The 13,353-nt window shown below is 40.7% G+C and overlaps 1 protein-coding gene across 6 annotated transcripts in view; it reads right to left on the bottom strand.

The window, feature by feature from the left end:
• Nucleotides 1-1,567: 1,567 nt before the first annotated feature.
• The window catches only part of LOC126177017 (larval cuticle protein F1-like), a 134,732-nt gene continuing 122,946 nt past the window's right edge, over nt 1,568-13,353 (bottom strand). For 2 of the 6 annotated variants that reach the window (XM_049924237.1, XM_049924236.1), the window contains exon 3: nt 1,568-1,997. In XM_049924237.1, the coding sequence (XP_049780194.1) occupies nt 1,683-1,997 (315 nt within the window). In that variant the 3' untranslated portion in view covers nt 1,568-1,682. Of the gene's footprint in view, nt 2,202-3,905; nt 3,951-13,353 lie in introns of those variants that run through there. The other 4 variants (XM_049924243.1, XM_049924240.1, XM_049924238.1 and 1 more) reach the window with 3 other exon arrangements.

Below are 13,353 nucleotides of genomic sequence, written 5' to 3'. Positions count from 1 at the left end.
CATCAATTGGCGTTCGACTGCTGACCTACCCGGCACGTTCTTAGTATCTCCCTTTCAGTGGAAATATCTGGTCGCAGTTTACCAAGACACTAGCAAACCGCCACTGGCCAGCCTCTACGAATGATACGATCTGTTACAGAGCTGAAGCAGTGTGGAATAAGGTACATGTATCTGTCATTAAAGTTCGTTTCAACTTGATTCGCAGCCGGTTTAGAGACATTTATTCTGCCAGAGGCAGCAGCTATATGTATTAAATTTCGCATCCCGATGCTTCACTGTACGTGCACAGTAAATACAATTTTGTTATTTGGTACCCTCCCTGGTGTTGAAGTTTTAATGGTCACAAATATAATTCTATCAAGCTGTGTTACATGAGCTGCCACAACCGTATGAATGACTGAAATATTAGTTACCTTAGTCCTGAACGTTTAAAGTAATTTGGATGAAGTGGAGAAGAATTACTATGTCAATCTAATTTTGTGTAATAGTCTTACAAGCTTCTGCGTAAATTTCACGTCTGAGTTCGATTTAAGTGCCTAGATACGAGGTTTGTGCAGAAAGTAAGATCCGATAGGTCTCAAAATGGACACCACACCGTAAACCCGACAAAGCTTTACTCAGATGTGTTAGGTAGTGTCCCTAGTATGACCGCCGATCGCATCAAGACGCTCTTTTCAGTTGTGAGCGCACTGTGAGCGAATAAAGATGTCTGCAACAACGATGAAACTTCCGGACCGAGACTCGAAATCGGGACCTTTGCCTTTCGCGGGCAAGTGCTCTGTTAACTGAGCTATCCAAGCACGACTGACGCTCCGTCCTCACAGCTTTACTTCTGCCAGTATCTCGAGAAAGAGATTTTCGAGAATGAGATTTTCACTCTGCAGCGGAGTGTGTGCTGATATGAAACTTCCTGGCAGATTAAAACTGTGTGCCGGACCGAGACTCGAACTCAGTACCTTTGCCTTTCGCGGGCAAGTGCTCTACCAACGACAACCATGTCTCCCGCCAAGTAGGATGACCCGCTGAGAGGCTTCGCCTTAGTGGATGCAGCCCACCTAACACAACTGCCACGCACTTCCTTCTTCATGGCAATTCTGAGCCGCACTCTGCAGGGGCAGTAAGACACTCCTGCAGCCTTTTCGATGGGAAGGTTTCGATCACTCACAACAGAGCCCTGATTGGCTCGTCCTCAGTATCATCTCTGTTCACATGAAACGCTGGATACGAAGACAAAACTTGGGCGCAGGCTACGCGCTGTAGACCAGCGTAGATAAAGCACAGGCGGTTGCCTTCTATGACTATGGTGTTGGAAATTTGGTATAACGCTGCGACAAATGTCGAAGTGGGAGCGGTGACTACGTAGAGAAGTATCTGGAAAGTGTAGCTAACTCTTGCAAACAAAATGTTTCTGATTTTCACTGTGATTTCCATTTAGCGATTGATCGGAACTTACTTTCTGGACTACCATCATATAATTTGGCATCAGAGTTCGAAGTCAGAGCAAGATTTGATAATAAACAAGCTCAGTAGAAAAATATGTTTCCAAGGTAACTCAAGAATGCCCGTGCACATTTTAAAGAACAGCTTTATTTGTAACTAATGAAAATGTAAAACACACCATAGGCAGATGAAGTTGGCATGAAATTATGATACATCAGTTAAGTTACAACTGCTGGTATGCTTCACCAGTGGTGTCCGTGAGCGAGGGCGGCACCATGCGCACCCAAAAGACCGTGCGCTGCGGGCAGGGCGGGGGCTGCGACGGCGACAAGGGGTGCTGCGTGGGCGGCGGCCAAGGGGGTGGCGTGGGCGGCGACCAAGCGGGCGGCGTGGGCGGTGACCAAGGGGGCGGCGTGGGCGGCGAGCAATGGGGCGCCGTGGGCGGCAGCAGCGGCGTGGGCGGCGGCTGCGGCGTGCGCGGCGGCGCCGTTGATGTGGGCGTCGCGGGCCTGCGTCTGGGCGACGGCGGTCAGATGGGCGGCTTTGGTGGCGGCCACCTCGTGTGTGTCCTGCACGTAGCCGCCGGGGCCGACTTCGATGTGCGCCGGGCCGTAGGCGGCCAGGCCCGGGTGGACGCCGTGGGCGGCGACGACGGCGTGGGGCGCGGCCACCACTGCGTGGGCGGCAGGGACTACACCGTGCGCAACGCCCAGGTGACCGGGTCTAGCCACGGCCACAGCGACGACGGCGACGAGGAGTACCTGCAGCCAGGTTGGTACGTGTTGTATGGTACAAGATCACAAAGTGGAATGTGTCCTGATTTTCCTCATCTCTTGGCACTTGGCAGTTAAGAATACAACAACATTTGTCGGTGAATAAGGCTATTGAGCAGTTACGAGCGCGAACAGTGAAAAGGAATGAGATATTAAATATCTAAACACTATAGTCAGTTGTAATTGCGGAAAAAATATATATTCCAAAAAACAATAGTTGAGTATTTGATCAGTAGGAGATTTTGAGACAGAATGAATTTTTGTTAATGGGCAACATCCACATATCTCAGCGGAATACTCCATATTTAAATAATTTGAGCATATATATTAGTGACACTCGTGTATAATTAATTGTAATGAATATCAGACGTAAATGTCGCATGACTAGGGTCTCCCGTCGGGTACACCGTTCGCTGGATGCGAGTCTTTCGAGTTGACGCCACTTCGGCGACTTGATGGGGATGAAATGATGATGATTAGGACAACACAACACCCAGAAAATCTTCAACTCCGCTGGGAATCGAACCCGGGCCCTTAGGTTTGACATTCTGGTGCGCTGACCACTCAGCTACCGGGGGCGGAAATGTATATCAGATAAAGCAGCACAGTAGACCAGACAGTTACCAATAAATATGTAATGTTGCTAGTTTACATGTATTTCACGATTAAGCCATTGATTATAGCATTGTACCACATGAAGCACTGGCCGAACGGTTCTAGGCGCTACAGTCTGGAACCGCGTGACCACTACGGTCGCAGGTTGGAATCCTGCCTCGGGCATGGATGTATGTGATGTCCTTAGGTTTAAGTAGTTCTAAGCTCTAGGGGACTGATGACCTCAGAAGTTAAGTCCCATAGTGCTCAAAGCCATTTGAACCATTTGTTCTTATGCTCATGGAAGGTACCAAGTGAGCACTTAGTCAGCAACATGTATCATAATTTTCCTATGTAAAGATGAAATACCTTATAAAGAGGAACAGAGTGTGGTATATGTAAAGCATAGCAGGTATTTCCTAAATGCATCTTTGTCCTCCCATAGACTTGTTTCCCTTGGTTGCATTACTTTAGACCTGTCTGTCACTTTCTTGTTAGTTACAAATATTGTGTACTAATCACATGGCGTAAATTATTAGCATAGTTGTTCGCCAGAGCAAATTTATATCACACATTCATTATAAACACTTGAAAAACAGTTTACGTACAGTTTACTTCTCTGTCAAATTCGGTGCCGCGTTCTAGAGAATGTGTCGAAATGTCGCCCGAGTGTTATTCGCAACTTATTCCGGGTGGGAATCGATGAATAGTACCGTTATTAAAAAATTTAAAACTTTACAAACTCACTGGCTACACTCAGGGTAGGGTAAACTGCTTTATCGGAAGTGACAATCGTGACATGGGTCCATAGAGTAATTTGGTCCTTAGTATCAGACTACGCGTGTCCACTTATTATATTAGGAATTTTAGAGTTCAAAACTAATAGCGTAATTATGCCTTTAGTGTCAGATTCTTTGTTCCACTAATTCTGTTAGAAATTTTAGAGTTCAAAACTCTGCGTACGTGTATCACTGAAACAATTATGGTTCAGGCCATTTAGTTGTGCCTCTGTGGGAAAATACCAGTGGGAATTAGGCGCCCGGTGGAAACTGCAGGAATATGTGCAGCCAAATCGCGCGATGCCCGACCGCTACTCACCAGCAGGACCTTCATGGCGGAGCTGTTGTTGGAGCTGCTATGAACTGTAGCGTGACACCGGAGGACACGTCCTTATATACCGCGCGCTGGGCTCGTGAAAGTACCAGGCGGACTCGGTTCCTGGCCTTCCCCGCCCAGGGGGACTGTCCCCTGGCCGTGTCGTTTGGTTCGGCCTTCCCTCATCTCGGCCTCTGCAGATCCCTTTGTTAGCACAAGTAGCCGAAACATGCAAACTTATCCACGTGTATGCTTCCGACTTTATGAGAATCAGTTTAGTTTCAGTTAAGGGGCTCCGGAACGCCCTATACTTGCAATGTTAAAATAACGCTTATAAATTACATCTTTCCTCACAAAGTATTTGAGGTAGGAAGTTGAAATTTTTACAGATTATTTATTGGAATATGGGATACAACTTAACACAGGGATTTTACAAAATTTTAGTTGAGTTATTAAAGATGATTTTTTTTTTCAATTGTAATGAAAATTCACAACATTTTTTTTGCAATTTTTTATTTACATATTCAAAAATATACAGTTTTTGGGAAAAAGGCTGTGTTAAATTATGCAGAAGGTACTGTGTAACATTTACTGAAAGTTGGAAACAAATATGTTTGGAAGATCCTTAGAAAATATGTAATTAGTATGAGAAAATAAAAGTTTTGGGAATCGAGCGACAAAGATTGGATTAACTTTTTAGTGCATTCCAGCTCCATAGGATGGATTATCTTCATCCTCTGCAAACTCCTCCTCCAGCTTCCTCTTGTTCCTCCTCCTGTTTACTCTTGCTTGTATTTCTAGACTCTTTACAGCGCTGTCTGCAGCCCAAAGGCGTTCCTTGTCTAAAGCAAGCATCGCTCGTACCATGTTAGAACCTATCTTCATTCCCATATTTCTAAATACCTTGCACCTTACAATGTTGCCATCATTGAAAGCCGCAACAGCATCATACACACCAAAGTGAAGTGTTTCTATTCCAACAAATACAGTCTTGGGGATTCTCGACCATATAACACTATTTACACTTTCATTGGGGTTTTGAGTTTTTCGGTGAATACACTTTTTCAACAGTTCAGTTATTATTATTATTATTATTAATTATTATTAATAATTATTAATAATTGGTTAATAATAACACCATTTGACAGCAGTTTAACAGCGCCACAGTGGGTCATGCCCATGTAGAACACATTTCAAAAAAAATGTAAAAATAGTTGTAGTCTTCGGAATTGAATAAATTATATATCTATTAAAAGGTAATAGTCTGCAGATTCAGAAAACGCAAAAAAGTAAAAATTGAACTTTTCATGATTTTGAGCCTTTCCGGAGCCCCTTAAGGCAAAGGTATCAGTTGAGCAATAATGGCCTTAAGCGCACCAACGTAATGAAACGAACAGAAAAATCGACATGCAACCCAAATATTTGTCGATCTAGAGAACGGTTTCGTCAATGTAGTGCGAAACGTGATGTTGGAACCCTAATTAGATAATTTCGTAAATAATTGGTCTAATAAGAGCAGGGAGAGTTTTGTGCTGAAACGAACGAAAGACGACGTTGCAGCTTATTACCACAGTTGCTATGAAGGCGGAGAGGGGGGGGGGGGAGAACAACATACGCGTTTCTGAGCTGGGAGTGGTGCGGGGGATAATACATGTTAGTTTTGCAGTGAATGATAAAATAGTTTTGAGGTTCCATGTCAGATGACTCTATGTGCACCTGTTATAAGTGAACATCCATGACATTCCGTGGTTTTCTTCAAAGCGGTATTGAACTGATACGTCTTCGAGACTGATCAGTTGGCGCGTTAAGTATGTGACTTTTGTTTTGTCTGGCGAGTGTGGGCGACATATGCTCTTCTTGTGTATCCCGTTGAAAACAAACTTTCAGTATCTGATGACTGCGTTCATATGAACCTCCTAGCCGAAAGTAAGGATCACCAAGAACAATCCAGTGAAGAGGAAAGACCAGAGAATTAGACTCAACGATAAACTGTGTTGACACAAAACTCATGCAGGACGTAAGGAACATTAGTAGTGACTACAGAATGTCAAAACATAGTAGCAGGACAAGTGAGCGACTCTGCTGTTCTTGATACGACGTTTCGTTACAGAAATGAAGCAATGGAACAATTAGATTGGTACGTATCATAAACAATTTCCTTCAACAAACATCTGTAATGGGTTACCTGACACGGAAGCGAGCAAGAGTTTATTCAGAGTGTACAATGTTCAGATCTGGAGTGCAGCGATGTGTAATACCGAAACTTGGACCATATGGAAATCCTAGAGTTGTACAAATATTTGAAGTGTAGCTCTATGAAATAATGAAAAAAATGGAATAAAGAAAATACGGCATGAAGGTGAAACCAACAGATATATATATTTTTGACATATTTTAAGACGTATGGGAATAATTGTGTTATCATCATTGATGGCAGTTGAAGGAAACATTCATAGAGGCAGACAGTGATTAGAACATGCAAAACAGATAAACGAGTTCCTGCGTTAGCAAACGTTATGGCTCAAACTTCACCAGAACAAAGTGATTTTTCTGCCGCCTATAGGTGAGTTTGAGATTCCTGAGTGACAAAGACGAGCCTCGACATTCTTGCGGCACTGAACGACAATGTGAGTTTGTAGTGCGAGTAGCAAGGTCAATTCGGAGCAGGGTTGTCGTTCAAGCGACTCGATTTTATGAAATTTTAGCGGACAAAATTTTTGTTTTAGCGGGAAGAAATTTCACTTCTAGTGACTTTATGAGGTGTCAAACAAACGCAACGTTTCTTAGTTTGTTGTTGTTGTTGTGGTCTTCAGTCCTGAGAGTGGTTTGATGCAGCTCTCCATGCTACTCTATCCTGTGCAAGCTTCTTCATCTCCCAGTACCTACTCCAACCTACATCCTTCTGAATCTGCTTAGTGTATTCATCTCTTGGTCTCCCTCTACGATTTTGACCCTCCACGCTGCCCTCCAACACTAAATTGGTGATCCCTTGATGCTTCCCTTCTTCTAGTCAAGTTGTGGCACAAACTTCTCTTCTCCCCAATCCTATTCAATTCGTCCTCATTAGTTATGTGATCTACCCATCTAATCTTCAGCATTCTTCTGCAGCACCACATTTCAAAAGATTCTATTCTCTTCTTGTCCAAACTATTTATCGTCCATGTTTCACTTCCATACATGGCAACACTCCATACAAATATTTTCAGAAATGACTTCCTGACACTTAAATCTACACTCGATGTTAACAAATTTCTCTTCTTGAGAAACGCTTTCCTTGCCATTGCCAGTCTACATTTTATATCCTCTCTACTTCGACCATCATCAGTTATTTTGCTCCCCAAATAGCAAAACTCCTTTACTACTTTAAGTATCTCATTTCCTAATCTAATTCCCTCAGCATCATCCGATTTAATTCGACTACATTCCATTATCCTCGTTTTGCTTTTGTTGATGTTCATCTTATACCCTCCTTTCAAGACACTTAGTTTATAAATTAATATAGGGCAACTAACCAATCAATATTAAAGATTAAAGTGTAATTGTTACATTCATTCACTTATCGGAATTTTTGCTTCTGATACTGGTAACTCCAACATCACATCAAATAAAATGGGAGTCCACACAATTAGAACATTCTATCAAACCGTAACGAAACGCTATAGGGCAAAATAATACAATCTGCTCCATGCGAATGGACTGTACTGACAGGTGGATGGCATCAGATGAGCCGAGAAACATCAGTGCTTAGGAACATCAGTGGCGGTACTAATTGGAAAATGTATGTAAAGTTGTATCCCGTTTCCTATTTATTTCAACACCTAGTGATAAAATATCAGAGCACTATAGAATGTGCGGTTCACAGCAGCAGAGGCGTAATCCTACCATCGAAGATGCTCTTAGACGGAGAATAAATTGTAATATGACTTGTTTAAATTTAAAAGGAACTGAATGCGAGTAGATGCGCGTGACCGGCACATATTACCTCATGCATTGAGCTGATTGTAGTTTGTTTCGAGAGTTTATTTGCCGATTTCAGATTCACTTTAAAATTCACAACTAGGCACCACTTTTACATTCGTGGAGATTAGTTGCAAATTCTTCTTGTAAAAGTCCTTCTGGACCTGTTCTTGCTTCTCTGGCTTACGTGAACCTATCGTCTTTATCTACTCTCCCTGCCAGGTATCAAAATGCGTATGTCTTGTAGATTCTGTTTCCCACCTGTGACATTCAGTCCTCCTGAAAGTCGACCTGTGAGGCTTTCTTCTTGTTTATCGTATGTCCACTTCTTAAATCGAACCTATCACTACTTACCTCATAAATATCAAAAAATTCAACTCCTGCTCACTTTCGGCTATATACCGCCGCTGTATCGTCAATCTCGTGCTAATTTTCTACTCCTAATAAAGATCACTATCGCTTTAATACTCTAATTCCCCTGCTGTGAAGCGGAAATAAAAATTAGTCTAGGGGGGAAAACTCAAGGACTGCTTATTGTACCGCTAAACACTTTTACCTCACCAGTATCTGTTAGAGACTTCCATTAAGTCTTCGTTTATGTTCGTATAATGTAGTCTGATGTGAGCTAAAACGATTCCTCGCTGTCATGAAACTTCTTACGACCTGACAATTTTGACAACTTCTTGGCAATTTATGCACAGTTACCGTAATTATGTACAAGGTTTCCATACTGAAACTAGTACGTATACACAAAAATGCCCAGGCGAGTTTACTTTTCGTTTTTATTAAAACTGAAATATGTAACGCAGTACTTGTATTTTAGTAGGTACGGATTAAAAATGTTGTGTACTGATATGCTTATTTGCATTCGTGAAACGGTCAACCATGTGCACGGTAGTAACACTATGTAAAGGTGGTAAAAGATTTTCCCAGTCTCGTAATCAGACGAAGTTCTGATGACAATAAGAGTGAATAGAAACGTCAAACATTTTCTCGCACGCCTAAAGTGTATATACCTTGAATTGAGCATTTTAATTAGTATAATAATCATTCACATTCCTCTCAGCGTTCTTTGGAAATCGAAAAAGTGATTTGTTGACAGCTGGTACGATTTATAGTGCCATAACAAGTCTGGAATGCGACAGCATTTTTATTTTCAGTGTGCTTCTGTACTTCATTTACACAACGCACAAAGTACAATCGTTTCGCTGTGTTTACAAAGGCCATCCGCATGGCGGCACTGCAGGAGCGAACCAGCAGAAAAACTGTGGGAGCTCAAGAATAATATATTGGAATAGAACTATTTGGAATATCATTTTCACTTCAGTTATATTGTTATGTTGCGGTGTCGTTAGTTCTCACAGTTGTTTACAAATAATCAGTATACTCACATGAAGAGAATCAACTCTATATTTACTTTTTCAAAACTATTGTTGGTGAGTTAAAACGGTCTATCAAAATCTTTGAGAGTGAAAAAGCAAACCCCGTAAAACTGCTTTGTTACATTCAGTCTGCCAGTGGATTCTGCTGCCTAAGACAGCAACAATCGACCAAGACTACGTAGCTCTCAGAATCAGAAACTACTTCAATCCCGTTATCTACATCGGATGTCTTTTTCTGTCACATGTTCAGAAACTTCCAGTAAATATGTCACTAATGCAGGGATGAATAAACCATGTGTTGCTTTTAATGTGAATTTAGGAAAAGAAATCAAGAACGACTTCCAGCCAGTTAGAAAGCTTTATAAAAACTGAAAATTTTAAAAATGCATATTTTTAAATAACGCTCAAAACAGTAGAAAACAAAGAAAAATGTAACTAATGAACCAAAAGTACTGGAGACCTGCAAGATATTTTACGTTGAAGCTCCCTCTTAGTTTGTGGAAATTTAGTTCACACCGGCACACTAATGGGTTTTCTTTAAATTACAAATGTAAAACAAAAATACGAAATTTATGTTAATATTTCCACTTAAAATTGTTTTTTATAATTTGGAAAGTCAAGAAACACTACCTTTCTGTCATATTATCAGATACTACTGATGTAATTACAAACAGTATCTTCTGTGTTCGAGCTGTCTGTATTGTGTAAATATTTATTACTAAAAATGTAAAATACTGCATTTTTACGAGTTTTTACGAATTACTTACTCGTAAACCCCCACCCGAAAACCTTCGAGAATTACACAACTTATTGTTTGGTTAATATATTAGTAGTCATTGGAAACACAGTATTTTTCTATGTAAAGTGTTCAAAATTTTTCAACATTCTGCATATTTCAAATCACTGAATTTCTTGTGTAAAATATGCTGAATTTACAGCCATCTTCTGCTTATAACAAACGAGTGAGAACTTCTACGTAAAAATTGTGCATCGAGTTCTGTGTTTGGTTTGAGCTTTCTTTTTAGATACAATTTCACTGAGGAAATACAAAGGTGAAAGAATGAGATGTGTGGACTATGAAAAAAGACACAAGAAGGTAGCGTTTAAGAAAAGTCAAGGAAGTTGTTGGAAATATGTCAGGGGTATTGCAGAAATAATTTGGTTCTCAAGTAACGGTATTAGTATCACATCCGTTGTGCAGGAATTGCTACAGTCACTACAAGAAGAAATTTAGTGACAACCCACCTGAACAATCATCATCACGTGAGTGAGAAACAGCAGAAGACAGTGCAGATGTTTATATTCCTGGGTGTGAAGATGTTGCTGCGTTGAATGTTAGCATTTCTGCTGTAGCTCCTACTATATTCCCCCCCCGTCCCCCCTCTAAACGTCCAGAAAAAGTAAAAAGCATAAGAAGAAAACAGTATGTAAATATAAAAGTGGAAGAAACTGAAACAAGTTTTACACTAGCAACATCTTCAAAACTTTGTGAAGTGTATAATGTAGATGCACTTGGTGCAGAACCTGAAGATAGTGATATGTGCACAAAATGTTATGTGTGGTTTCAAAAGCTAACTGCTGCCATCTCAGCAGCCACCAATACTGAGAAGGTGCAGTTACTGGCACTGATACCAGGTAGTTTCTCTAGGCAGCAGATACACAAATACATACCCACTTCCTCACATTATTTGGTTTCAGAAGCTCGTAAAATAAATAATGAGCAAGGTATTTAGACACGCTCAGATTCTTATTGGAGGCATCCGCTGCAAGATGATACGATTACTGTTTCTCCGGAATATTGCCTAAGTGACGACAAAGATTTCGGCAGGCAAAGTCCTCATCAGGCTGTTGTTACCTCTGTTGGTGAAAGTGGTGAAACGTTAAGAAGGTAAAACAATATATGACAAGATCAATAAGAGAAGCATTTCTTCCATGAAAAAGGAGAACCCGAATACAAAAACTGGTTTCTCAAAATTCTACCCCTTACAAACAAAATGGGTACAATGCAAGCGAGTGAAGGAAGTACGCGCATCTATTTACTGCACTAACTTGAAACATGGTTTGTTTCGCCGTAAACAGTGTCACAGGAATGAAGTACACAGGGAAAGACCTGACGCTTTTGTGTATATGTTACGCGCCGCACTATAAATGTTGGCTGCAGGAATGTGCAAAGTGTCCTGGTGCTGAACTGATGACTGTGAAGTACTGTTGAAGTTTTTACACCATCGGGATACTGTGGGAGGGAGGATGGTTGGTAAAGAAGTCAGTAGAGCCAGAGAAGTTCGTTACAGAGGTTAGGCATTGGGTCATGAAAGGAACTGATCACCATCATATCCAGAGGATTCAGAGACAGCCGGCCGGAGTGGCCGAGCGGTTCTAGGCGCTACAGTCTAAACCGCGCGACCGCTACGGTCGCAGGTTCGAATCCTGCCTCGGGCATGGATGTGTGCGATGTCCTTAGGTTAGTTAGGTTTAAGTAGTTCTAAGTTCTAAGGGACTGATGACCACGCCAGTTAAGTCCCATAGTTCTCAGAGCCATTTGAACCATTTGATTCAGAGACAGACTACAGCAGAAATAAAGTCAGCCACATCCCAGAATACTGACACATTAGTTCTTCATTTCGACTTTGCTGAGAACCGGGCTGTTACTCAGCGGAACGAAATTTAAAATTATCACTGGCACACATCACAGGTATCAATATTCACATATATTGCTCACTTCCTTGACACTTCGCACTGCTTTGCTATTGTCAGTGATGATCTCAATCATGACAGTGCACATGGATACCATGCTGTCAGCATGATAATTGATGACATAGCATCTAGAGGCCATGCATTTTCTAAACATGTATGTGAGACTGACGGTGCAGCATCTCATTTTAGAAACCGCTTTAGCTGTAAGAGCTTCGTCAACACTGTAGTACAGGAATTACGTCAAAAGTGGATATTTTCGGCAACAGATCTTGGAAAAAGGGCATGTGATTGGATAGGAGGTGTCTATAAACAACTTGCAACAAGATTTAATCTTTGACATGAAGCAGTTGTTTTTATAAAAGATGCTACTGGATTTATACACACCATATCAATATTAGTAATAAACATGAAACTCTTAATACTAAATAGAAGTACATGAAGAGAGTTCTGTTTAAAAAAAGAGGGAAGAGTGGTCTGCTATGAAGCCAGTGATAGGAATGCAATCAAGTCACTCCTGGGTTGTGTCCCGGACTGGAAAATACATTGAAAGAACGATTCTACACGAAATGCAGCCTGTTACTGTGCGTGAAATGCAGAGACCACAGTATACATTGGAAGACTTTGTAGTGAACCACTTCATTTCTTGTGTGTATGACTATCAGTGTCACAAATAATAAGTGTCACTCATGAGCTGCAAGGTATAATCGTCTCCTTTGTGTCATGGTCCTGCTAATGCTTTCAAATGGCCATTATCGAAAGATCAGTGCGCAGTGCCCGTTTCCCAAGTACTGCTCTTGTTAGATCATCATTGACCATGTGAAAATTTAGCTCGGCTATACAAGTTCAATGAGAAGCAGTTGAAGAAAACAAATTAATTCTCTTCAACAGTGCAGTGTTGACTGTTACTTTGTGGTCAATTTTAATTCATGGAAAGTCATGAAGAAGTAAAATGATGACAGAAGACAATAGTAATTTATGAATAATATCAGAGAAAGAAAGTGGTATAAATATTCTATATCTCATTTTTGTTATAAAATGTTTTGAACAAAATTTTGAATTGCTTTCCCACTCACTCATATTGTTGTAAAGTAATTATTCTGATTCATTAATACCAGTTTTGCGTGACATTTACTTGAAATCACTGATCAGTTTCAATATTTAAGTGTCGATGATTTCTTGACGTTGAGAGTAGAGCTAAAAAATTTCTCACATTTTGTATAGACTAGTATTGCTCATTCTGATTGTACATTCCCTAAGAACATTGAATGAAGAACTAATGTACCATGAAATGTTTAGAACATTTAGAATGGAGTTTCTGGACAAGATAATTTTTAAATAATGAAAAAATTTCAGACGCTTTCACTTTTATGTAAAAATATCTTACTTTAAGAATTTCATGCATTATTTTTGCAGCTGAC

This window comes from Schistocerca cancellata, chromosome 3 (assembly GCF_023864275.1).
Source record: "Schistocerca cancellata isolate TAMUIC-IGC-003103 chromosome 3, iqSchCanc2.1, whole genome shotgun sequence".
NCBI classification, from domain to species: Eukaryota; Metazoa; Arthropoda; class Insecta; order Orthoptera; family Acrididae; genus Schistocerca; species Schistocerca cancellata.
Note: the sequence above shows the minus strand (reverse complement) of the source record. Positions and strands in the feature narration are given on the sequence as shown.